The 26,295-nt window shown below is 51.3% G+C and overlaps 2 protein-coding genes and 1 non-coding gene across 7 annotated transcripts; 2 read left to right on the top strand and 1 right to left on the bottom strand.

Annotated features, from left to right (window-relative positions):
- Positions 1-14,046: 14,046 nt before the first annotated feature.
- LOC114675296 (U4 spliceosomal RNA) lies at positions 14,047-14,184 on the bottom strand. Its single transcript, XR_003726364.2, has one exon. It is a non-coding gene; the product is annotated as a U4 spliceosomal RNA (small nuclear RNA).
- Positions 14,185-15,865: 1,681 nt separating this feature from the next.
- WDR45 (WD repeat domain 45) lies at positions 15,866-25,067 on the top strand. 5 transcript variants are annotated; one of them, XM_015127339.3, is made up of 13 exons: positions 15,866-16,246; positions 18,076-18,147; positions 18,277-18,351; positions 18,441-18,545; positions 19,437-19,542; positions 19,663-19,757; positions 20,241-20,320; positions 20,434-20,642; positions 20,722-20,823; positions 20,910-21,055; positions 21,279-22,381; positions 23,573-23,790; positions 24,217-25,067. In XM_015127339.3, exons 2-11 carry the CDS (start codon positions 18,093-18,095, stop codon positions 21,386-21,388), a joined length of 1,083 nt encoding a protein of 360 aa, XP_014982825.1. In that variant the 5' UTR covers positions 15,866-16,246; positions 18,076-18,092; the 3' UTR covers positions 21,389-22,381; positions 23,573-23,790; positions 24,217-25,067. The 5 variants fall into 5 exon arrangements, with proteins under 5 accessions (XP_014982825.1, XP_014982824.1, XP_028697662.1 ...); XM_015127338.3 differs by having other exon boundaries at positions 19,434-19,542; XM_028841829.2 differs by lacking the exon at positions 15,866-16,246 and adding an exon at positions 16,271-16,434.
- On the top strand, positions 22,188-25,067 carry PRAF2 (PRA1 domain family member 2). The gene is made up of 3 exons (XM_077988762.1): positions 22,188-22,381; positions 23,573-23,790; positions 24,217-25,067. Exons 1-3 carry the CDS (start codon positions 22,203-22,205, stop codon positions 24,354-24,356), a joined length of 537 nt encoding a protein of 178 aa, XP_077844888.1. The 5' UTR covers positions 22,188-22,202; the 3' UTR covers positions 24,357-25,067.
- Positions 25,068-26,295: the final 1,228 nt, after the last annotated feature.

Below are 26,295 nucleotides of genomic sequence, written 5' to 3'. Positions count from 1 at the left end.
CAAACTCACGGGTTCAAGCAATTATGTCTCAGCCTCCTAAATAGCTGGGATTACAGGCGTACACCACCATGCATGGCTAATTTTTGCAATTTTAGTAGAGACAGGGTTTTGCCATGTTGGCCAGGCTGGTCTCGAACTCCTGGCCTCAAGTGATCTGCCCGCCTTGGCCTCCCATAGTGCTGGGATTACAGGTGTGAGCCACCGCACCTGACCCCTCCTGTCTCTCTTAACATACATTGCCTCCTTATAGAGGTCCAAGCACCATGCTAAGCCTGGGAGGTAATACACAAATGAATGAGCGGACCTTGTGAGTTCCATGCTAAAGACACCCTATGAGAACAGTCTGGCCAACATGGTGAAACCTGGTCTCTACTAAAAATACAGAAAATAACCAGGCGTGGTGGTGCATGCCTGTAATTCCAGCTACTGGGGAGACTGAGGTAAGAGAATTGCTTGAACCCAGGAGGTGGAGGTTGCAGTGAGCTGAGATCACACCACTGCACTCCAGCTTGGGTGACAGAGTGAGACTCTGTCTCGAAAAAAAAAAAGACACCCCGGGCCAGGCGAGGTGGGTCACACCTGTAATCCCAGCACTTTGGGAGAGGAAGGTGGGAGAATCACTTGAGGCCAGCAGTTTGAGACCAGCCTGGCCAACATAATGAGACCGCATCTTGACAAAAAAAAAATGTTTTAAAAAGCTGGGCATGGTGAAGTGTGCCTGTAGTCCCAGCTACTCGGGAGGCTGAAGTGGGAGGATTGCTTGAGCCCAGGAGTTTGAGGCTGCAGTGAACTATGATCACACCACTGCATTCCAGTGTGAGTGACAGAGGGAGACCGTGACTCATTTAAAAAAAAAGAAGAAGAAGAAGAAAAAGAAGGCTGATTGTGGTGGCTCACGCCTGTAATCCTAGCACTCTGGAAGACTGAGACGGGAAGATTACTTGAGCCCAGAAGTTCAAGATTAGCCTGGACTGGCCAGGCTCGGCAGCTCAAGCCTGTAATCCCAGGCAGGAGAATTGCTTGAACCCGGGAGGTAGAGGTTGCAGTGAGCCGAGGTCGTGCCATTGCACTCCAGCCTGGGTGACAAGATCAAAATTCCGTCTAAAAAAAAAAAAAAAAAAGATTAGCCTGGGCAACATAGTGAGACCTCAAGACCTCTCTATTAAAAGAAAACAAAGTATCAAGCTTAAAAACATAATACTGGGCCGGGCACGGTGGCTCACACCAATAATCCCAGCATTTTGGGAGGCCAAGGCAGCCTCCTGATCATGAGGTCAGGAGATCGAGACCATCCTGGCTAACACGGTGAAAGCCCATCTCCACTAAAAATACCAAAAATTAGCTGGGCACAATGGTGGGCGCCTGTAGTCCCAGCTACTCCGGAGGCTGAGGCAGGAGAATGGCATGAACCCGGGAGGTGGAGCTTGCAGTGAGCCGAGATAGCGCTACTGCACTCCAGCCTGGGCGAAAGAGCAAGACTCCATCTCAAAAATAAACAACAAAAAACACATAATACTGGCCAGGTGCCGTGGCTCATGCCTGTAATCCCAGCACTTTGGGAGGCCGAGGTCAGGGGATCGAACCATCCTGGCCAACGTGGTGAAACCCCGTCTCTACTAAAAATACAAAAATTAGCCAGGCGTGGTGGTGGGCACCTGTAATCCCAGCTACTTGGGAGGCTGAGGCAGGAGAATGGCTTGAACCCGGGAGGCAGAGGTTGCAGTGAACAGAGATCACGCCACTGCACTCCAGCCTGGCAATACAGCAAGACTCCATCTCAAAAAATAAAATAAAAATATTAATAATACTAGGCCGGGCACAGTGGCTCACGCCTGTAATCCCAGCACTTTGGGAGGCCAAGGCGGGCAGATCACTTGAGGTCGGGAGTTTGAGACCAGCCTGGCTAATACGGTGAAACCCCGTCTCTACTAAAAATACAAAATAAGCTGAGCATGGTGGCATGCGCCTGTAATCCCAGCTACTCGGGAGGCTGAGGCAGGAGAATTGCTTGAACCCAGGAGGCAGAGGTTGCAGTGAGCCGAGATGGCACCACTGCACTCCAGCCTGGGTGACAGAGTGAGACTCCCTCTAAAAAACAAAACAGAACAAAACCAAAAAAAAAAAAAAAAAAAATACTAAGTGAAAAGAAACAGAACAAGGAAACACAGACCTGCATGAGTTAGGATTGCAGTTCCCAAACTGTGTTGAGGCACCTCAGAATGCCATAGTGAATTCTCAGGGACACTGCAAGATGCTTTAAATTGTTTGAGGGAAATATATGGGTACTCAACATATCAGATACCTCATAAACTATTCAAGGGAGTTCAAAGTTTCAAAGTTACATTAAACTACTTTTCTTTCAATGACATCTCTTTGCAAAGCTGGGTTTACAGCAGTTACTGTGATAAAAAGCAAACACCTGACAAAAATCAGCATGGATCAACTCATTTAGGTGATATACAATCTGATTAAGGTTTGGAAAGGTGTGCAGAGTCTAACAAACATGCATCAATTAATAAGCAATTGTAGTTATTTAACAGTTTTTTTTTTCCTTTTTCTTTTCTTTTTTTTCATTTTTGAGACGGAGTCTCGCTCTGCCACCCAAGCTGGAGTGCAGTGGCGCGAACTCGGCTCACTACAAGCTCCGCCTGCCGGGTTCACGCCATTCTCCCGCCTCAGCCTCCGAGTAGCTGGGACTACAGGCGCCCGCCACCACGCCCGGCTAGTTTTTTGTATTTTTAGCAGAGACGGGGTTTCACCATGTTAGCCAGGATGGTCTCTATCTCCTGACCTCGTGATCCACCCGCCTCGGCCTCCAGAGTGCTGGGATTACAGGCTTGAGCCACCGCGCCCGGCCTTAACAGTTTTTTTTTTCTATGTGTTGTTGATTTTCTAAAATGCTACTTTTTTTTTAGGACATAAATAGGCATTACATTTTGGTCCAAGCAGGTGGTGGGGGCATGGTAAGTAAAAAAAAAAAAAATTTGGTCCAAGAAACAGAAGTGTTAGGTATTTGTTTTGAAAAAAATAACATATACATACACTCATGAAACCATCACCATAATCAAGATAGTGAACGTATCATCGTCTCCAGGTTTCCTCATGCTCATTTGTAATCCCTTCCTACCGCCCCACCTCATCCCCAAGCAACCATTCATCTGCTTTGTTACTATGGGATACAAAATATAACAAAGTATACAAAATATACTCCCAGCTACTTGGGAGGCTGAGGCAGGAGAATGGCTTGAATTTGAACCCGGGAGGCAGAACAAAATATACTTTGTTATATTTTGCCTTTTTCTTTTTTTTTTTTTTTTTTTTTTTTTTTTTTTTTTTTTTTTTTGAGACAGAGTCTCGCTCTGTCGCCCAGGCTGGAGTGCAGTGGCCGGATCTCAGCTCACTGCAAGCTCCGCCTCCCGGGTTCACGCCATTCTCCTGCCTCAGCCTCCCGAGTAGCTGGGACTACAGGCGCCCGCCACCTCGCCCGGCTAGTTTTTTGTATTTTTTTAGTAGAGACGGGGTTTCACCGTGTTAGCCAGGATGGTCTCGATCTCCCGACCTCGTGATCCGCCCGTCTCGGCCTCCCAAAGTGCTGGGATTACAGGCTTGAGCCACCGCACCCGGCCTGCCTTTTTCTTTTGAGATGGAGTCTCACTCTGTCGCCCAGGCTGGAGTGCAATGGCGTGGTCTCACTCACTGCAACCTCCGCCTCCCAGGTTCAAGCACTTCTGCCTTAGCCTCCGGAGTAGCTGGGACTACAGGCAAGTGACATCACATCTGGCTAATTTTTTGTAGACCCAGGATTTCACCGTATTAGCCAGGATGGTCTCGATCTCCTGACCTTGTGGTCCACCCGCCTCGGCCTTCCAAAGTGCTGGGATTACAGGCGTGAGCCACTGCGCCTGGCATATTTTGCCTTTTTAAGAGCTTTATATAAATGCATCTGAATATGAACTCTTTTCTAAATTCCTTCTTTCTTTTTGAGACGGAGTCTCACTCTGTCACCCAGGCTGGAGTGCAGTGGTGCGATCTCGGCTCACTGCAACCTCCGCCTCCCGGTTTCAAGTGATTCTCCTGCCTCAGCCTCTGAAGTAGCTGGGATTACAGACATGCACCATCACACCCAGCTAATTTTTGTATTTTTGGTAAAGATAGGGTTTTGCCATGTTGGCCAGGCTGGTCTCGAACTCCTGAGCTCAAGTGATCCACCCGCCTCAACCTCCCAAAGTGCTGGAATTGCAAGCCTGAGCCACTTTTATAGAGCCACTTTTATAGAGTCACTCTATAAAAGTTATTGGAGGCCGGGCGCAGTGGCTCACACCTGTAATCCCAGCACTTTGGGAGGCCGAGGCGGGTGGATCACGAGGTCAGGAGATGAAGACTATCCTGGCTAACACGGTGAAACCCCGTCTCTACCAAAAATACAAAAAAAAAAAAAAAAAAAGAATTAGCTGGGCAAGGTGGCTGATGCCACTCGGGAGGCTGAGGCAGGAGAATGGCGTGAACCCGGGAGGCGGAGTTTGCCTGGGCGACAGAGAGAGAGACTGTCTCCAAAAAAAAAAGGGCCTGGCGCGGTGGCTCACACCTGTAATCCCAGCTACTCGGGAGCCTGAGGCAGGAGAATGGTGTGAACCCGAGAGGCGGAGCTTGCAGTGAGTTGAGATTGCGCGGCACTGCACTCCACCCTGGGCGACAGAGCGGGGAGACTCCATCTCAAAAAAAAAAAAAAAAAAAAAAAAAGCCTGGCTTGGTGGCTCACGCTGTAATCCCAGCACTTTGAGAGGCCGAGGCAGGTGATTCACCTGAGGTCAGGAGTTCAACACCAGCCTGGCCAACGTGGGGAAACTCTGCCCATACTAAAAATATAAAAATTAGCCGGGTATGGTGGCAGGTGCCTGTAGTCCCAGCTGCTCGGGAGGCTGAGGCAGGAGAATTGCTTGAGCCTGGAAGGCAGAGGTTGCAGTGAGCTGAGATCATGCCATTGCACTCCAGCCCAGGCGACAGAGCAAAAAACTCCGTCTCAAAAAAAATAAAAAAGTTATTAGAGATTCACCAAGTTGTTCCATGTTTCAATAGGTCATTTGTTTTCTTATAGTTGTAAGATAAGATTTACATGTCCTAGAACCAACCTCTTCAAAGTGTGTGATTCAGTGGTTTTTAGTACTTCACAAGATTGTGCAGACATCAACACTATCTAATTCAAGAAGCTTTATTTTGGGCCGGGCACGGTGGCTCACACCTGTATTCCCAGCACTTTGGGAGGCAACGCCGGGTGGACCACCTGAGGTCAGGAGTTCCAGACCAGCCTGGCCAACATGACGAAATCCTGTTTCTACTAAAAATACACAATATTAGCCGGGCGCGGTGGCAGGCGCCTGTAATCCCAGTTACTCGGAAGGCTGAGGCAGGAGAATCACTTGAACCTGGGAGGCGGAGGTTGCAGTGAGCCAAGTTCATGCTACTGCACTCCAGCCTGGACAGAGTCAGACTCCTATCTCAAAAAAAAAAAAAAAAAAATCGGCCGTGCACGGTGGCTCAAGCCTGTAATCCCAGCACTTTGGGAGGCCGAGACGGGCGGATCACGAGGTCAGGAGATCGAGACCATCCTGGCTAACACGGTGAAACCCCGTCTCTACTAAAAAATACAAAAAAAAACCTAGCCGGGCGAGGTGGTGGGCGTCTGTAGTCCCAGCTACTCGGGAGGCTGAGGCAGGAGAATGGCGTGAACCCGGGAGGCGGAGTTTGCAGTGAGCTGAGATCCGGCCACTGCACTCCAGCCTGGGCTACAAAGCAAAACTCTGTCTCAAAAAAAACAAAAAACAAAAAACAAAAAAAACCCCTTCATTTCATCACCTCTAAAAGAAAACCCATAGCCATTACCACTCACTACACTCACCCCCTAGCCTTTAGCTCCTAAATACCATGAATGTATTTTCTGTCTCTATGAAGTTGCCTATCTTGATTTTTCATATAAATTAATCATAAAAATATGTGGCCTATTGTGGTGTCTGGCTTATTCCATATAGCATAATATTTTCTTTCTTTTTTTTTTTTTTTGAGACGGAGTGTCACCCAGGCTGGAGTGCAGTGGCACGATCTTGGCTCACTGCAACCTCTGCCTCCCAGATTCACGCCATTCTCCTGCCTCAGCCTCCCAAGTAGCTGGGACTACAGGCGCCTACCACCACGGCCAGCTAATTTTTTGTATTTTTAGTAGAGACGGGGTTTCACCGTGTTAGCCAGGATAGTCTCGATCTCCTGACCTCGTGATCCACCCGCCTCCTTGGCCTCCCAAAGTGCTGGGATTACAGGCATGAGCCACCGCGCCCAGCATAATATTTTCAAGGTTCATCCATGTTGTACCACGCGTATAAGTACAGTACTTCTTTTTTTCTCTTTTTTTTTTTTTTTTTTTTTTTTGAGATAAGGTTTTGCTCTGTCACCCAGGCTGGAATGCAGTGGCCCAATCTCAGCTCAATGCAACCTCCACCTCTTAGGCTCAAGCGATCCTTCTGCCATAGCCTCCTGAGTAGGTGGGACTACAGGCATGCACCACCACGCCCAGCTAATTTTTTGTAGAGATGGGGTCTCGCTACATTGCCTGGCCAACATGGCAAAACTCCGTGTGTACTAAAAATACAAAAGTTAGTGGGGCGTGGTGGCACACGCCTGTAATTCCAACTACGTGGGAGGCTAAGGCACAAGAATCGCTTGAACCCAGGAGGCTGAGGTTGTAGTGAGCTGAGATCACACCACTGCACTTCAGCCTGGGTAACAGAGTAAGACTCTTGTCTCAAAAAAGCTTTGTCTAGTAATTCCAACATCTGAGGTTCCTCAGTGGAAATTTTTATTTACCTTTTTTTTTTCCTTTTTTTTTTCCTGTGTATGGGCCACACTTTCTAGTTTATTTATTTCTTGAGATGTAGCCTCCCTCTGTCACCCAGGCTGGAGTACAGTGGCGTGATCTTGGCTCACTGCAGCCTCCGCCTCCCCAGTTCAAGTGACTCTTCCACCGCAGCCTCCTGAGTAGCTGGGATTACAGGCGCGCATCACCACGCCGAGCTAATTTTTGTATTTTTAGTAGAGACGGGGTTTCACCATGTTGGACAGGCTGGTCTCGAACTGCTGACCTCAAGTGATCCACCCGCCTTGGCCTCCCAAAGTGCTGAGATTACAAGCGTGAGCCACCGTGCCTGGCCTACTTTCTAGTTTCTTTTTTTTTTTTTTTTTTTTTTTTTTGAGACAGAGTCTCGCTCTGTCGCCCAGGCTGGAGTGCAGTGGCCGGATCTCAGCTCACCGCAAGCTCCGCCTCCCGGGTTTACGCCATTCTCCTGCCTCAGCCTCCCGAGTAGCTGGGACTACAGGCGTCCGCCACCTCGCCCGGCTAGTTTTTTGTATTTTTTTGGTAGAGACGGGGTTTCACCATGTTAGCCAGGATGATCTCGATCTCCTGACCTCGTGATCCGCCCGTCTCGGCCTCCCAAAGTGCTGGGATTACAGGCTTGAGCCACCGCGCCCGGCCTTCTTTTCATTTTTTAATCTGGACATTTTAAATAATGTGGCAACTCTGAAATTCAGATTATCTCCTTCCCAGGGTTTGTTGTGGCTGCTGTCTTTATTATCACTGCTGTTTAATGACTTCTTTTTGTTTGTTTGTTTGTTTGTTTCTGAGACAGGGTCTCCCTCTTGTTGTCTAGGCTGGAAGGTAGTGGCATGATCATAGTTTACTGCACCTTAAACTCCTGGGTTCAAGCCATCTTCCCATGTTAGCCTCCCAAAGGCATGAGCTACTATGCCTGGCCTGTTTAGCAACTTTTCTGAACTAATTCTATAAAGTCTGTATTCTTTGTTGTGTGTGGCCACTGAAGGTCCTGCTTCATTAGCTTACTGACTAGTTAACCGTTAGGCAAAGGTTCCCTTAAATGCCTTGAACCATTACTCCTTCCAGCATTTGCCTAATATGTGTCCGTGTTTGTTGGAGAATGCCTTGAACACTCCCTCAGGTAGTTCACAACTGTGCCTTAGCCTTCACTTTTTCCTTGCCCAAAGCCTGAAGGTCCCCCACAAATAAGAGCTTAAGGCCTTCTTGGTTCACTTTGTTGTTGTTACTGTTCTTGAGACGGAGTTTTGCTCTTGTTGCCCAGGCTGGAGTGCAATGACGTGATCTTGGCTCACTGCAACCTCTTGCGATTCTCCTGCCTCAGCCTCCCGAGTACCTGGTATTACAGGCATGCGCAACCACGCCCGGCTAACTTTTTTTGTATTTTTAGTAGAGACCGGATTTCACCACATTGGCCAGGCTGGTCTCAAACTCCTGATCTCAAGTGATCCACCCGCCTCGCCCTCCCAAAGTGCTGGGATTACAGGCGTGAGCTACCGCGCCCGGCCTTTTCTTGGTTCTTTCTTGGGCACGCTCACAGCCCTATGCATGTACGTGCATATGGCATTCCAGATATCCAGCAATGTGTCAGAACTTTTCATAGACATCTCTTTCCCCAGCTTTTCCTTTCATGCTTTTTGGTCAGCTGCTTGTTTACTCCAGCTCTTATCACCATCTCAAGCAGCTATGATGTTAAACAACTACCACTGATTTTTTATGTTTTTAAAAATTTTGAGACTGGGTCTCGCTCTGTTGCCCAGGCTGGGGTGCAGTGGCACAATCATGGCTCACCGAAGCCTCAACCTCCAGCTAAAATAATCTCAGCAATTGCTCAAGCAGTCTTCCCACCTTGGCCTCCCAAAGTGCTCAGATTACAGGCATGAGCCACCGCACCTGTCATTGAAATGCTTTTTCCTTTGACTTTCTGGAATCCTCTCTTGGTTCTACTCCTGCCTCACTGGGTTCTCCTACTCAGTCTCGCTAGTTCCTCCTGGTTCCCCTGAGCCCTATATCTTAGCAATGTCCCAAGTGTTAGTCCTCTAACCTCTTCTTTATTTACATTCACTTGCTAGGTGATCTCTTTCATTTTAATTAATTTATTTATTTGATACAGAGTCTCGCTCTGTTGTCCAAGCTGGACTGCAGTGGCACAATCTCGACTCACTGCAACCTCCGCCTCCCGGGTTCAAGTGATTCTCCTGCCTCAGCCTTCCGAGTAGCTGGGATTACAGGCATGCGCCACCATGCCCAGCAAATTTTTTTTCCTTTTTTTGAGACAGAGTTTTGTTCTTGTTGCCCAGGCTGGAGTGCAATGGTGTGATATCGGCTCGCTGCAAACCTCTGCCTCCCGGGTTCAAGAGATTTTCATGCCTCAGCCTCCCAAGTAGCTGGGATTACAGGCATGCGCCACCATGCCCAGCTAATTTTGTATTTTTAGTAGAGGCGGGGTTTCACCATGTTGTCCAGGCTGGTCTCGAACTCCTGACCTTAGGTGATCTGCCCGCCTTGGCCTCCCAAAGTGCTGGGATTACAGGCGTGAGCCACCATGCCCAGCCTTCTTTATCTTTAAAACAAACAAACAAAACAAAACAAAACAAAAGTATACTAACGGCTCCTAAATTTGCAATGAGAAAATAAAACTAGTCTGGGAGCGGTTCCTCATGCCTGTAATCCCACCACTTCGGGAGGCAGAGACAGGAGGATCCAGACTCTGTCTCTAAAAAAGAAAAATCATGCCATTGAGCATGCCATCATGCAGTGAGCAGAGTGAGCAGAGATCATGCCATTGCACTCCAGCCTGGAGAGCAAGACTCCGCCTGGCGGGGGGGAGGGGAGAAAAGACAAATAGCCCAAGGGCAGTCTGAGCTATGTAAAGTATGCAAAATTTATCAGTCTCAGAGAGAAAGGAGCATCTCAGCTCAGTCACAACCTCCACCCACCCACCCATGCCCAGGGGCAGTTGTTTAAAGAGATGTTTGGCCAGGCACGGTGGTTCACGCCTGTAATCCCAGCACTTTGGGAGGCCCAGTGGGCATATCACTTGAGGTCAGGAATTCGAGACCAACCTGACCAACATGGCGAAACCCCATCTCTACTAAAAATACAAAAATTAGCCGGGCGTGATGGCATGCACCTGTAATCCCAGCTACTTAGGAGGCTGAGGCAGGAGAATCGCTTGAACCCAGGAAGCGGAGGTTGAAGGGAGCCGAGATCACGCCATTGCACTCCACCCTGAGCAACAAGAGCGAAACTCCATCTCAAATAACCCTCTCTTGGGGTCTGGATCGGGACCCCTTTCTGGTAATAAAGGAGGGACACTAATATTAAAGCTGGCTCAACTGGGTCTGAGCAGAGTAATTTTTACCTTACAGATTTGTGTTTTAGGTGTGCACTTTCAGTTTACATTGGAAGCTGTCTCCCCAATAAAAAAAAAAATCACGTTTTGAGGAAGATTTTCTCTGAGATATAGATACAATTAATTTGCACAAGTCTGGAATACCTAAATTTTCATCCAAGTTTCCACAGATTACTAGGTCATTGGAATATTGTCCTTTTCATTTTATTTATGTATTTATTTTTAGCGACAGAGTCTCACTCTTTGTCACCTAGGCTTAAGTGCAATGGCCCCATCATGGCTCACTGCAGCCTCAGCCTCCTGGGCCCAAGCAATCCTCCCACCTCGACCTCCTGAGTAGCTGGGACTAGAGGCACACACCATCACTCCCAGCTAACTTTTAAAATTATTTGTAGAGACAGGGTTTCACCATGTTTCCCAGGCTGTTCTCCAACTCCTGGGCTCAAGCAATCCACTCGCCCTCGGCCTCCCAAAGTGCTGGGATTACAGGCATGAGCCACTGCACCCAGCCTCCTGATTCTTTTTATGCCAGGTAATCTTTGTTTGGATAACAGACATTGTCAATTTTACCTTTTTAGGAGCTGGGTCTTTTTTTATTCCTATCAATCTTTGTTATTCCTAAGGATCTTTTCAGGTCTTCTTTTATGATGCGTGAAGTGAGCCTGGAGCAATACTAAGTCTAGGGCTAGTTACTCCCCACAACTGAGACGAGACGTTCCTGTGTACTCTATGCCCTGTTGAATTATGAGTTTTCCACTCTGGTTGGTGGATGCAGGCACTATTTTCAAAAGCTCCATGTGAGTGTCAGGACCTGTTCCCTCCAATCCATTCGGATGGTTCTTTTCCTGGCCTTAGGTAGCTGCCTCATACGCATGTGTCGGTAAGTACTCTGCTAAATACTGAGGGGCAACCCTCTGCAGATCTCTGCGATTCTCTGTGCTCCTCTATCCTGACATTCTGTCCTTTTAACTACAGCTGCCCATGTCTCTCTGGACCACCTCGACTTAGGGAGTCCACCAGGCGCTGCCTCAGTTTCCCCTTCCAGTGCCATAGCATGGAAGCTCTCCAGGCAGTGTGCTGGGACAATTGTAGTGTTCACCTTGTTTCCCATCTTACAGGGATCACTGTCCTTTGGTGCCTGATGTCTAATGTCTTAAAAATCATTGTTTCGGCCGGGCGCAGTGGCTCACACCTAGTCCCAGCACTTTAGGAGGCTGAGGCGGGCAGAATACCTGAGGTCAGGAGTCCAAGACCAGCCTGGCCAACATGGTGAAACCCCATCTCTACTAATACAAAAATTAGCCGGGCATGGTGGCAAGGCGCCTGTAACCCCAGCTACTCAGGAGGCTGAAGCAGGAGAATCACTTGAACCTGGGAGGCAGAGGTTGCAGTGAGCCGAGATCTTGCCATTGCAAGATTGTGCCTGGGCGACAAAGTGAGAGTCCGTCAAAAAAAAAAAAGAAAATTATTGTTTCATGTATTTTGTTTTTTTGTGGGGGGCAAAGTTGGTTGTTTCCTGTGAGAGGGCAAATCTGATCCCTGTTATTCCACTTTGACAGAGTGCATGACACCTTTTTTTCTTGTAGAGACAGGGACTTGCCCAGACTGCTCTCAAACTCCTAGCCTCAAGGAATCCTCCCACCTCAGCTTCCCAAAGTGCTGAGATTACAGGCATGAGCCACCATGCCCAGCCCATGATAACTTTCGACAGTGGGACCAACAGAATTTGCCAATGAAAATGTAGGGGAATCAGCTGGGCGTGGTGGCTCACGCCTGTAATCCCAGCACTTTGGGAGGTCGAGGCAGGTGGATCGCCCAAGGTCAGGAGTTCGAGACCAGCCTGACCAAGATGGCGAAACCCCGCCTCTACTAAAAATACAAAAATTAGCTGGGTGTAGTGGTGGGAGCCTGTAATCCTAGCTACTTGAGAGGCTGAGGCAGGTGAATCGTTTGAACCCAGAAGGCAGAGGTTGCAATGAGCCGAGACCACGCCATTGCACTCCAGCCTGGGCAACAGAGCAAGGCTCCATCTCAAAAAAAAAAAAAAGAAAGAAAGAAAGAAAGAAAAGAAAGAAAAAGAAAACATAGGGGAATTAAGCATGATATATCTGCTCTTTGACTCAAGTGACAAAATGTATTTTTATTTTTATTCTTTTTTTTTTTTTAGATGGAGCGTTGCTCTGTCACCCAGGCTAGAGTGCAGTGGTGCAATCTCAGCTCACTGCAACCTCTGCCTCCCGGGTTCAAGCGATTCTTCCACCTCAGCCTCCTTAGTAGCTGTGATTACAGGCACGCACCACCACACCCAGCTAATTTTTGTATTTTTAGTAGAGATGGGGTTTCACCGTGTTGGCCAGGCTGCTCTCAACTCCTGACCTCAAGTGATCCACCCACCTCGCCCACCCAAAGTGCTGGGATTACAGGCGTGAGCCACCACACCTGGCTACAAACTGCATTGTGATGCCATTGGTTGAGATAAAGGAGACAGTGGGGGAGCATCTGAGTAAGGGAAATTGGATAAATCTGTTTGGATGGATAAGCAGTATGCGACACCCACATGAACGTCAAACAGGTCATTGCAGTACGTTTGTGTCTGGTGTTCCAGAGAAAGGTCTAAGCTGAAGGCCTAGAGGATCTTCCAAATATTTGCAATAATTAAGGCAATGGGAGAAGAGGCAGTCACTTAGGAAGAGAGGATCAGACAGGATTATACCCAAGGATATTCTAATACTTGGAAGTTTGATACAAGTGGAGTAGCCAGAGATGGAGAAAAAAAAAAAAAAAAAAAACAAGAGAGGCCTGGCATGGTGGCTCATGCCTGTAATCGCAGCACTTTGGGAGGCCGAGACGGGTGGATCACGAGGTCAGGAGTTCCAGACCAGCCTGACCAACATGGTGAAACCTCGTCCCTACTAAAAATACAGAATTAGCTGGGCGTGGTGGTGCGTGCCTATAATCCCAACTACTCAGGAAGCTGAGGCAGGAGAATCGCTTGAATCTGGGAGGCAGAGGTTGCAGTGAGCCGAGATCGCGCCACTGCACTCCAGCCTGGGTGACAAGAGTGAGACTCCGTCTCAAAAAAAAAAAAAAAAAAAAAGAATTAGCTGGGCATGGTGGCGCATGCCTGTAATCCCAGCTACTCGGGAGGCTAAGGCAGGAGAATCACTTGAACCCAAGAAGCAAAAGTTGCAGTGAGCCGAGATCGTGCCACTGCACTCCAGCCTAGGTGACAGAGTGAGACTCCATCTTAAAAAAAAAAAAAAAAGAAAGAAAGAAAAAGAAAAACCAAGACAGTGAGAGGAATTGTGGGTTTCACTAGAAAGTCACAGGAAAGGGCAGAGAATTGATTGCTGGTTTGGCAAATTATGCATCAGTGGTCTGGTTAAGAGCAGTCCCAAAAACATGGGAGTGACACACACCAAACTGAATTGAGTTGAATATGGTCTGGGACATGAGGAAGTGGAATCTGAAGAAAGCCAGATGACTGGCCTTGTTGAGCACAGTAGGGGAATCATGCCAAGGGGAGTATATAGGGCCAAAATTCACAAGTAAATATGTCCATGGGAATTAACAACACAGTATCTGAAACAACCTAGGCAGCCATCAGTTGGGGAAGGGCTGAACAATGCTACGTAATATCATGAACCAGTTGAAAAGATGTTCTTATATATTAATATATGAAGAAACAGAAGCATCAAAACAATACTTCAAAAAAAGTAAAGGATGGAGGAATTGCATCAATGTGAAACCCTGATTGTATTAAAAGAATGAGATTTCTCTGTATTTTTTCATTTTTTTTCTTTAATACTCAGTCTCCACAGACTCAAAAATTGCCATTGCCGACTATATTGCAAGTCTTCAGGGTGGGGTACTGGGAAAAGTTTCCAATTAGCAATAACCATATGTTGGCTAAACCTCATCGGCTATGATACTGCCACTGCAAAAAGCGTATTTCTTTTTTTCAAGAATATTCTTTTTTTTTTTTTTTTTTTGGAGACAGGGTTTCCCTCTGTTGCCCAGGCTGGAGTGCAGTGGTGCGATCTTGGCTCACTGCAACCTCTGCCTTCTGGGTTCCAACGATTCTCCTGCCTCAGCCTCCCAAGTAGCTGGGATTTACAGGCGCCCACCACCATGCCCGGCTAATTTTTTGTATTTTAGTAAAGAGGAGGTTTCACCATGTTGCCCAGGGTGGTCTCAAACCCCTGAGCTCAGGCAATCCACCTGCCTTGGCCTCCCAAAGTGCTGGGATTACAGGCATGCACCACCATGCCTGGTCCTTTTATTTTATTTTTTTTTTGAGACGGGAGTTTCACTCTTGTCACCCAGGCTGGAGTGCAATGGCAGGATCTGGGCTCGCTGTAACCTGCCTCCTAGGTTCAAGCGATTCTTCTGCCTCAGCCTCCCCAGTAGCTAGGATTACAGGCACGTGTCACCATGCTCGGCTAATTTTTTTTTTTTTTTGAGACAGAGTCTCACTCTATTACCCAGGCTGGAGTGCAGTGGTGTGATCTCCGCTCACTGCAACCTCTGCCTCCCGGGTTCAAGTGATTCTCCTGCCTCAGCCTCCCGAGTAGCTGGGACTACAGGTGTGCACCACAATGTCTGGCTAATTTTTTGTATTTTTAGTAGAGATGGGGTTTCACCATGCTGGCAAGGCTGATCTCGAACTCCTAACTTCATGATCTGCCTGCCTCGGCCTCCCAGAGTGCTGGGATTACAGGCGTTAGCCACCGCGCCCAGCCTATTTATTATTTCTTAACGTAAAGTTTAATTAAAAATCCTTCCAGCCGCACGCAGTGGCTCACGCCTGTAATCCCAACACTTTGGGAGGCTGAGGCAGGCAGATCACCTGAGGTCGGGAGTTCGAGACCAGACTGATCAACATGGAGAAACGCCATCTCTACTAAAAATACAAAATTAGCTGGGCGTGGTGGCACATGCCTGTAATCCCAGCTACTTGGGAGGCTGAGGCAGGAGAATCCCTTGAACCTGGGAGGCGGAGGTTGTGGTGAGCCGCCAGATCACGCTAATTGCACTCCAGCCTGGGCCAAAAGAGCCAAACTCTGTCTAAAAAAAAAAAAAAAAAAATTCCTTCCAGTATGCACATAATTTGAGGCTTTTTTTTTTTTTTTAAAGCTTTATCGTAGGTAGGATCTCTTTTTTTTTTTTTTTTCTTAACCCAAAGTATTAATACCTTTTACCATCAAAAAGCTATTTTGTATTTTGTAAAAATAAAAGCAGAGTCCGGGCGTGGTGGCTCAAGCCTGTAATCCCAGTACTTTGGGAGGCCGAGGCGGGTGGATCACCTGAGGTCAGGAGTTCGAGACCAGCCTGAGCAATACGGTGAAACCCCGTCTCTACTAAAAATACAAAAATTAGCTGGGCGTGGTGGCGCATGCCTGCAATCCCAGCTACTCCGGAGGCTGAGGCAGGATAACCGTTTGAACCCGGGAGGCGGAGGTTGCAATGAGCCAAGAACCCGAGTCTGTCTCAGAAAACAAAACTAAACAAAACACAAAAGACAAAACTCGGGGCTGGCGGGGGCGGGGGCAGGGGGTGGGGAGAAAGAAAGCGAAATCTGTTCCTTGGCTTCCCGGAGCCAAGGTTTCACCACTTTCGAGGTCTCCAGGTCCGCAGCCGCCTGTAGCCCCCGGCACCGCCCCTTTGGAAGCCTGGGAGGACTGTGTGTTGCGAACGGGGGTGGATACTCTCCGTCGCCGCGGAGGTCCACATCTTGTTCGCAGGGAAGGTTTACTCCCCCATCGTGGGTGACCGAGGGACTGAGGGCTCGGCCGGTTTCGCTCTGCTGGGGGCAAGGCACGCTGTCTCTCCCCACCCTTCCCGGTTCCCTCAGACAGTCTCGGCCTTGAGGAACACCCTTCGCCTCCGGTCCCGCAGCCGACCTTCCTCCGCTCCCCACGCCCTCCCCGGAGGACCCCGCTGTCACTCGCGATGCTCCGAAGACCCGGGAACTGGGCGAGGAAGGAGGTGGCTGCCTTTTTCCAGCTGGGGTGAGTCATTTCCTGCGACAGGCTCCCTCCCCCGGAAGTAGGGCCCGATGTAAACACCCGAGCCGGGCTCCAAGGCCCGGGAGGTCAGAAAACCGGGCCGCGGGCGGCACCGACAGCTGGGGCCCGGGTCAGGGACACGCGGAGGTCAGGCCGGTGAAGGCGGCAGGAAGCTGGAGCACGATCCCAGGGTTGGTTGGGGTCTGGGGGAGGCTGGGAGTCTTTCGAGTAGGGGTCTAAGGCAGAGGTCTTGAGTGGGTGCTGGCGTTGGAGGGAGCATGCGGCTGGTCTTGGGAGAGGGGCGAGGCATCCCGGACAGAGTTTGGGGTGGTGCGGGCATTTGGAATGGAGGTGCAAAAAAGGGGTCTTGAAAGTTGGAGCTGTCCAGAGAATAACTCTAAGGCAGAGCTGTCCAAAGAAAGAGCATGAGGCATTCCAGTGGAGGGTGTAACTGAAAGAAAGGAAGATTTGGGCTCTTGGAGGATGGGGAGGGAGCGTGTCTGGCCAGAGGTCTTGGGGAGTTGAGGGTTTGAAGGGAAGTTGGGGGCTCTATGGCAGTAATCTTAGTAGGGGACTGTGCAGGCATCTTAGGGGTTGAGGTTCTCCTAGGTAGGAGTTTTGGGTGGTTTGTTTTGGGCAAGCGTCTTAGAGGGTAAGGGTGCCCTGAGGCAGGGTCTTGGATAGGGGTCTAGAAGGGAATCTTAGGAGGATGGGTGGGGTTCCTGGGGTTGGGTCCAGGCCAGGTTATGTTGTAGTCAAGGACAGCAGAACACAAGGAAGGAGATGTCCTGGGGTGGAAAATTTAGAGTGCTAGGGGGAATCCTAGGGTAGAGGGCATAAGCCAATCTAGGGAAGTGTCTAGGCTGGCCCTGATGGGTAGTTACCAAGGCATGAGAAGGGGTCATCCCAAGGTAGGCATCCTGAAGGGGTTTGGGGAAGCTGGTGAGGGGGAAAGGTGTGAAGAGGACTCTGGGGTGGTCGAATAGGGTTGGGGTAGAGTTAGAAGGGTAGGAGCAGAGGAGTTCCTGGGGATGGCAGACCAAGCATAGCAGTCTCAGGGCCAAGTCGGGGAGGTACAAGTGGATCTCCTAGCCCACTTTTGTCTATTTATTGACAGAGTCTGGTGCTAGGTCAGGTGTGAAGATGAGAAATGGGGTGGGAGTGGTTCCAGGCCATGTCTGGCATTGGGATCAAGATTGGCTGGGGGTGGGGAAGATATCACGGGGGCACCCCCTATCACATTACTTCCTGACAAGTCAGTGAGGGCCAGCATGTAAAAAGGAGGTGTGGGGTCCACGTCAGTGTGGGCCTGGAGCTTGCCAAACCTGAAAGAGGGAGGGTTCCTGGCCATGCTGCTTGGGATCTTGGGAGCTTAGAGCAGAGACCCTGAGACTCTCTCTGTTTTTATCTTTTTTTTTCCCCTGAGACGGAGTCTCACTCTGTCACCCAGGCTGGAATGCAATAACTCGATTTCGGCTCACTGCAACCTCTGCCTCCTGGGTTCAAGTGATTCTCCTGCCTCAGCCTCCTGAGTAGCTGGGATTATAGGTGTGCCCCACTACACCTGGGTAATTTTTTATTTTTACTAGAGACGGGATTTCACCATGTTGGCCAGGCTGATCTAACTCCTGACCTCAGGTGATCCACCCGCCTCGGCCTCCCAAAGTGCTGGGATTACAGGCATGAGCCACCACACCCAGCCTGTTTTTATCTTTTTTGCAGTCAGTCCAGAGTCAGTAGTTAGCAGAGTGGGAGGAGGAGGAAATCAGGTGAGGCAGAACTTGGAGGGGAGACTCCAGGACTCTTCTCATCTTTATCCCATTTGTATCCAGGGGAACAATCCTGGACCATGACTCAACAGCCACTTCGAGGAGTGACCAGCCTGCGTTTCAACCAAGACCAAAGTGAGAGAGGCTTGGGCCTGTACCCTTGTGGGAGGGAGCAAGGGAAAGAGGGGTCAGAAGTGGGCCATGGGCCCCCAGCTTCCTACCTGGGCATTCTTTAAGGCAGTCTGGATTCCTTCCATCCCCCAGGCTGCTTTTGTTGCGCCATGGAGACAGGTGTGCGCATCTACAACGTGGAGCCCTTGATGGAGAAGGGGCATCTGGGTGAGCTGTTGGCAGGGGAGGGGCAATGGGCAGAAGAGCTGGGCTGGGCATTGGTTCCTACCTCCACTGACACCCTGGTCCCTGTCCAGACCACGAGCAAGTGGGCAGCATGGGCTTGGTGGAGATGCTGCACCGCTCCAACCTTCTGGCCTTGGTGGGCGGTGGTAGTAGCCCTAAGTTCTCAGAGATCTCAGGTAAGTGCCCTCATCCTGCCCTTTGGCCCAGATTTCTCGGATTCCTGGCCTCCCACAGGCACCCCAAGGTACTGGCAGATGAAGATGTCAGAGTACTTCAGAGTCACACAGTGAGGAGGCCTACAGCTTGGAAGTCATGGATCTTATAGCTTGAGAAGCTTGGTGCTTTGTTTTCATTTTTAAAATGCTGATTGAGTGCCTCCTGTGTGCCATGCCCTAGAGCACTTACTGTGAGCCTGGTACTGCCCTAAGCACTTTACATATATTAACTCATTTAATCCTCACAGTAACTCTATGGGGTAGGAAGGATCGTTATCCCCATTTTTACCAATGAGGAAACTGAGGCCCAGTGCAGTTAAGTGACTCATCCAAGGTCACACAAGCAATAGGTTTTAAAATCTTGGAGCCGTCTTCCCAATACCCACTTGGCTTGAGCCTCAAGTGCCATCTTGCTTTAAGGATTTTTCTTGCTCATCCCCTCTGGACAGGGCAGGAGTCACCCTAGGTGAGTCACAGAGCCCTAGGATTCCTCACAGAAATCTCCAGGGTGCATGGACTAGGACCCTGGAGGCAGAAATAGTTACCCAGGGGAAGTTACAGGTCTGAGTGTGAGTCCCTGTTTGGTTGCTGATGGGCTTTGAGGTCCTTGGCCAGCACTCAACCACTTTGAACCTCAGTTTCCTCATCTGTAGATGAGTGTAATAGTCTAGAACACTCCTCTCAGGGATCATGTCCACAAGTGCTCGTACTGTGCGAGGATCTCACTGGGTGTTTATTGAAAGGCTAAGTAAGTAGGTTGAGGTCCCTAGGAAGCAGGGGTGGATCCTGTGTCACCAGGGCTGCCCCTTACCCTAAACCTTGGCCCCGACAACCCACCCACCTGCCCAGCAGTGCTGATCTGGGACGATGCCCGGGAGGGCAAGGACTCCAAGGAGAAGCTGGTGCTGGAGTTCACCTTCACCAAGCCAGTGCTTTCTGTGCGCATGCGCCATGACAAGTGAGCCTGAGGAGGACGGGGGTGGGAGGTAGGAAGTCCCCACAGCAAGTGAGAGGGATAGTCCTCCCTGGGCATCCCGCCGCCCCCTCACGGCCATCCTGTGTTGTGTGATACCCACAGGATCGTGATCGTGCTGAAGAACCGCATCTATGTGTACTCCTTCCCTGACAATCCCCGAAAGCTGTTTGAGTTTGATACCCGGGACAACCCCAAGGGTGAGAGGGCTCAGATACACAGGTGTAAGGACATGAAACAGTGGATGGGACAGAGGGGCAGAGATGAGGAAAGAAAGGAAGGGGCACACACACACAGAGAAATGGGGAAAGAGGCAGGGAGATGCTCACACTCACAGCCTCTCCATCTTTCCAGCCCTCAGCCAGTTCTCCCCACCTCTGGCCCTGCCCCACCCCTGGGTGCCCCAGTGGCAGAGCAGAAACGTCTCATGAGGACATGGGTGGGTGTGTCAGGGATCCCTGAGCCTCCTGGGGCTGTTATAGCAGCTTACTAGATTCCACAGCTGCAGAGCAAGGAATGGAATCTGCCTAGCTGGCAGGGCATGCAGCTGAGGTGAGCCCCCTCAGGGTTCTTTGGGTTAAGCTTATCATGAAGGGTTGAAGTCTGGTCCTCATCCAGCTCTGTCCATTCTGAGATGCTGCCTCCTCTTCAGCCGCCCACCCACCCTCATCTTCACACCCTAGGGCTCTGTGACCTCTGCCCCAGCCTGGAGAAGCAACTGTTAGTGTTCCCGGGACACAAGTGTGGGAGTCTGCAACTTGTGGTGAGCCGTCCAGTGGACAAGGGTGGGAAGGTTGGTGGACTGGCTTTCCTTGTGGACTCTTGGCCCCTTCCCTCCATACCACCTCAACCTCAGACTCCTCCCTCCTACCCCAGGACCTGGCGAGCACAAAGCCTGGCACCTCGTCTGCTCCATTCACCATCAATGCACATCAGAGTGACATAGCCTGTGTGTCTCTAAACCAGCCAGGCACTGTAGTGGCCTCAGCCTCCCAGAAGGGTACCCTTATCCGCCTCTTTGACACACAATCCAAGGAGAAACTGGTGGAGCTGCGCCGAGGCACTGACCCTGCCACTCTCTACTGGTGAGCACAGGGTATGCATGGTGGGCTGGTGACCCCATACCACATGACATGTGGGCATCACTGCTGATCTGTCTTCTAGCATTAACTTCAGTCACGACTCCTCCTTCCTCTGCGCTTCCAGTGATAAGGGCACCGTCCATATCTTTGCTCTCAAGGATACCCGCCTCAACCGCCGCTCCGCGTGAGTACCCCCTCCCCACCCTACCGTGTCCCTCCCTGTCCCCCTGCCCGTTTACCATACCTGGGCTTAGCCAGTGCTGCCTGCAGGCTGGCTCGCGTGGGCAAGGTGGGGCCTATGATTGGGCAGTACGTGGACTCTCAGTGGAGCCTGGCGAGCTTCACTGTGCCTGCTGAGTCAGCTTGCATCTGCGCCTTCGGTCGCAATACTTCCAAGAACGTCAACTCTGTCATTGGTGAGTGGTAACAGCCCCTTGGTTGGGGGTACTGCATGGGGCAGAGGCCTGTAGGTTGGACCTGAAAGAATTTTAGGGCCACGTGAGGCTCAGCTTCATCTTCAGTAAGGGGGACAGCACTGGGCAAAGGCCTGGAGGCAGACCCTAGGTCCTGAGATGCCTGAGAGGATTGGAACCTGTGGCTGTGGCAGCCTCTGACCGTTTACCACTCCCCCTCCCCCAGCCATCTGCGTAGATGGGACCTTCCACAAATATGTCTTCACTCCTGATGGAAACTGCAACAGAGAGGCTTTCGACGTGTACCTTGACATCTGTGATGATGATGACTTTTAAGGACCCTGGGGGCTGTGCTAGGGACCTGCAGTGGCAGACTGCAGAGCTGAGCCTTGGCAGTGGGGCGTGCTTGGAAGCCACCAGCCAGCAAGCATTAATGGGGCCGGTGCCCACTTTCTACTCAGCAGGGCTATGTCTAAATAAAGAGCTCAATTCCCCCCAGCACTTCTTGATGACTGTGTGCCCCAAGGGCTAGGCCAGAGACCCAGGAAGGCAGCGACCCCTTGGGATCCCTAACTTGGAGGAAATTGCCAGGGACCCAGAGGGAGTGCCCTAATCCAACCTGGAGATTTTTTAAAAGCTTCCTAGGAAGAGATGATTTCCGATGTGATGAATACGAATAAAAGGCCCTTAATGGCATTTATGGCTTGACCTCAGGAGCGGGGCATGGAGTTTCCTGGAGAAATGTGACCCTTTTGGACGCTGACAGGAAGGAGGTGGAATCCAACTCGGATCCTTGTGACAGTCCCTCCTTTCTTATCTGTCTGGCTACTTTGTGCTTGAGCCGCTGGCACCGCCCGGAGCAGCCCCTGCGGCGCCCCGCGCGGGGGTGGATAGCAGTTTTAAGGGTTGGGAGCGTCTAGCGCGGCGGCCAAGGCTTGATTTCCCGGCAGCCTTTGCTGCTTTTCTGAGCGGCGTATTAGTTGTTTTTCCGGTCACGTGCATCACCGCCCCTGCGCAATCCACCTAGGATGGTAGGAAAAAGCTGCCCAGCCCAGACTCCATTTCCCGGTGTGCCCCGCGGTGGCGAGGGGCGTGACGGTTGTTGTAGTCCGGCCCCCTCCTGGCTGGTCCAGCCACATTAACCGGCAGGATGTCGGAGGTACGGCTGCCACCGCTACGCGCCCTGGACGACTTTGTTCTGGGGTCGGCGCGTCTGGCGGCTCCGGATCCATGCGACCCGCAGCGATGGTGCCACCGCGTCATCAACAACCTCCTCTACTACCAAACCAACTACCTTCTCTGCTTCGGCATCGGCCTCGCTCTTGCCGGGTGAGGGAGGGAGGCGCCGGTTGGCCGGGGACGTCTGCAGAGCGTGGGGGGGTAGACCCACAGGTCTTTGAGGACCAGGACAGGGAACCTGAGTGGGGATGCAAGGCCGGGAAGGGCGAAGTCAGTAGAGATGGACGGCCTGAGGGGCTTGGAAGGGAGACCTTGAAGGAGGTGGAGCCTGGTTGTAAGGAGGGCCTCAGGGAGATGGAGCCTGGCTGATGAGGAGGGCCTGCGGGGGATGGGGGTCTAGAGGGAAGATCTGGGGAAGATGGAGACAAGTGTGGGACGGAAGAGGAAAGTGGGCTGGAAGGTGAACCGGAAAAAAAGGAGGGCCCGAAAGGGGGACGTGAGAGTACTTGAGGGATGTGGTGGGGGGGTAATGTGAATGATGGGGCCAGATTGAGGCCGACCCTGGAGTACTTAGGGCAGAGACCGGGAAATAGACGGTAAAGTTGGAGGGTTTGGAAGATGTATTTATTGGGGATCCGGTCTTGGAGGGGAGCCTGGCCATGACTGGAAGGCGTCAGGGGCAGGTACCTGTTGGGGAACTTGGGCCCAGGAGGACGATCCATGGTTGGAAAGCGTGAGACCAGAGAGGGATGGAGAATCTGGAGGAGGGACTTGAGCAGTGCTAGAAGTTCAGAGTGGGGCTGACAACCTAGAAGAGGTTCTAGCAATGATGGAGGGAGGAATCTATAGGGAAATGGGAGCCTGGAGGGGGCATTGGGAGGGGAGGAAGCCTGGAGGGGGCTCCTATAAGGACCCTAGGCTTGGGGAGAGGGTAATGTGTGGAGACAGGCCTGGAAGAGGGATTTGCAGGGGCTGGGGTTAAAGAGGGAGCTTGCGGGCAGGCTGATGAGGGGCCCTGTGTGGGTAGAGTCGGAAGGAAAGTCCAGAGAAGTGTTGGGAGCCCGGGGGTGTGGGGAGTCTTCTCTAGCTGGATGGGAGGGCCTGAAGTGGGGACTTGAGGAAGACAGGACAGTGGAATTGACAGGGAGGAAAGGAGGGGTCTACGGGGGTGAGTCGGGAGCCCTGGCAGATAGGCCTGCTGGAGACAGGGCTGGTGGGAGGATGTGCCGAGCTGGAGTGTCCGGAGACGGGATACCCTGGCTCTTGGGGCCCAGGGTGGGTGGTGGTCCCGGAGGCCGTCTCTCCGCCCGGCCGGCTAGCTTAGTTCCCTTGTACCCGCAGGTACGTGCGTCCGCTGCACACGCTTCTGAGCGCGCTGGTAGTGGCGGTGGCCCTCGGCATGCTGGTGTGGGCAGCTGAGACCCGCGCAGCTGTGCGCCGCTGCCGCCGCAGCCACCCTGCTGCCTGCCTGGCCGCAGTGCTTGCCGTCGGCCTCCTGGTTCTCTGGGTCGTGGGCGGCGCTTGCACCTTCCTGCTCAGCATCGCCGGGCCGGTGCTTCGTGAGTCTCCACTACCCCGAGATAGCCAGGAAAGCGGCCAGAACATGCTTAAGGCACCAGGCCAGCCCTGCCCCGGTCCCCGGGTTGAGAGGGGGCTGGGAAACCCGAGGGCCTGACCACGCCCCCGCTAAAAGCGCCTTCCCGGACTTCGTTCCCCCTTCTGGGAACACCCCTTTTATTATCGCCTTTCCCATCTCACTCCTGGTGTTAAGTGCCTTCCACTGGCCACGTCCCCGTTACCGGGCGCCTTCCCTGGCCGTGCCCACGTTGCCAAGCCAATTACTCGGCCACGCTTTCAGTATCTGAGGCGTCCTGGCCGCTCACCACTCGATTGGCCTGCCTGCGCGCCAATTCCCTTCGGTGGGCCCCGGTTGGCTGCAGGCTGAGGTCTATTCCACTGACCACCCCTCTCGGTGCCGCCCACAGTGATCCTGGTGCACGCCTCGTTGCGCCTGCGCAACCTTAAGAACAAGATTGAGAACAAGATCGAGAGCATTGGTCTCAAGCGGACGCCAATGGGCCTGCTACTAGAGGCGCTGGGACAAGAGCAAGAGGCTGGATCCTAGGCCCCTAGGATCTGTACTCAGGACCTGGAGAATACCACCCCACCCCCAGCCCATAATTGGGACCCAGAGCCCTTTCCCAGCACTTAAAACAGGAGCCTAGAGCCCCCTGCCCAAACAAAACAGGACATCTATGACCACCCTACCCCCACGCCAGCCCCAAACTAAGATATCCCTCACACCCAGCCCCCATAACCTAGGGACAAGAGTCTTCCCCAGCCCTGAACCTAGAACCAAGAGCCACCTACATCCAGCCCCAACACTGGGGCTTCAGGCCACAGCATCCATGGCCAATTTCAAATTGTGAACCCAGAGACACTCCCATCCACCCTTCTCCATGCTCAGCCCCAAACTGGGGCCTGAGGCAAAGCACTCTCAAATCTTGAATCCTGGACCAAAGCTTTTCCAGACCCTACCCTACCTTCCAACCCAGGTCAAGACATTGCCAAATCTTGAACTCAAAACCCAAGTGTTCCATGCCCCTGTGTGGATGGAGTTGGGTATCCTGACTGTTGGACCCCTGGTCCCAGGTGATCCCGACCCTCACCAGTCCCAGTTGCCTCCCTCCAGCTCTGCTTAGGGATTTTGCCCCTCACCCCAGTGTTCCACATCATTGACGACCAAGGGGTGAGGTGGGGACAGGCCTCAGCAGGGAATGGGGCATATATGTTAGTGTTGCTGCAACAATAAAGTCTGTTGCATCTCTCACGCCAATTTGAGCCTCCTGGATAAAGTTCTTATACATTTCAAAGGACAGAAGTGGCCTTCTACTTTTCAATTCTGCTAGACTTTTCCTGAATATGCAGGCTGAAGAGGTGATCTCTGAGGCCCTTCCTTGAAACGTACCTCTGGATCAGCATTAAAGCACAGGGAAGGACAGGTGTGGTGGCTCATGCCTGTAATTCCAACACTTTGGGAGGCTGAGACTAGAGGATCACTTGAGGCTAGGAGTTTGAGACCAGCCTGGGCAATATAGCAAGACTCTCTCTCTACAAAAAAATTAAAATTTAGCTGGGCATGGTGGTGTGCTTTTGTAGTCCCAGCTACTTGGGAGGCTGTGGCAGGAGGATGGCTGGAGCCTAAGAGGTAGAGGCTGCAGTGAGCTGATTGTGCCACTGCACTCCAACCTGGGCAACAGTGAGAACCTGTCTCAAAAAGCTGGGCATGGTAGCATTTTGGGAGGCTGAGGCAGGAAGACTGCTCAAGCTGAGGAGTCCCAGACTAACCTGGGCAACATAATGAGACCCCATCGCTACAATTTTTTTTTTTTTTTTTTTGAGACAGAGTCTTGCTCTGTCACCCTGGCTGGAGTGCAGTGGCATGATCTCGGCTCACTGCAATCTCTGCCTCCTGGCTTCAAGTGATTCTCCTGCCTCAACCTCCCGAGTAGCTGGGATTATGGGCATGTGCCACCACGCCCAGCTAATTTTTTGTATTTTTAGTAGAGACGAGGTTTCACTGTGTTAGCCAGGATGATCTCAATCTCCTGACCTCGTGATCTGCCCACCTTGGCCTCCCAAAGTGCTAGGATTACAGGCGTGAGCCACCGCGCCCAGCCTACTTTTTTTTTTTAATTAGTGGGTATGGTGTGGTGCACAACTGTAGTTTCAGCTATTCAGGCAGCTGAGGTGGGAAGATTGAGTCCGGGAGGTCAAGGCTGCAGTGAGCCGTTATTGCGCCACTACATTTCAGCCTGGGCAACACAGTGAGACATTGTCTCAAAAAAAAAAAAAATTAAAAACAATGCATAGGGAGGTTAAGGACAGAGTCTTTGTTATCATCATTTATATTACCAAGAGTTATTGTTTGAGGTTGGCTAGAAATCTGAGTGCAGACAGGCAAAGAAGTTGCCCCACATCACAAAGCAAGTAAAGTCAAAACAGATGACACTGCCGGGCGCGGTGGCTCAAGCCTGTAATCCCAGCACTTTGGGAGGCTGAGG

Source organism: Macaca mulatta, chromosome X, assembly GCF_049350105.2.
Source record: "Macaca mulatta isolate MMU2019108-1 chromosome X, T2T-MMU8v2.0, whole genome shotgun sequence".
Lineage (NCBI taxonomy): Eukaryota > Metazoa > Chordata > Mammalia > Primates > Cercopithecidae > Macaca > Macaca mulatta.
Note: the sequence above shows the minus strand (reverse complement) of the source record. Positions and strands in the feature narration are given on the sequence as shown.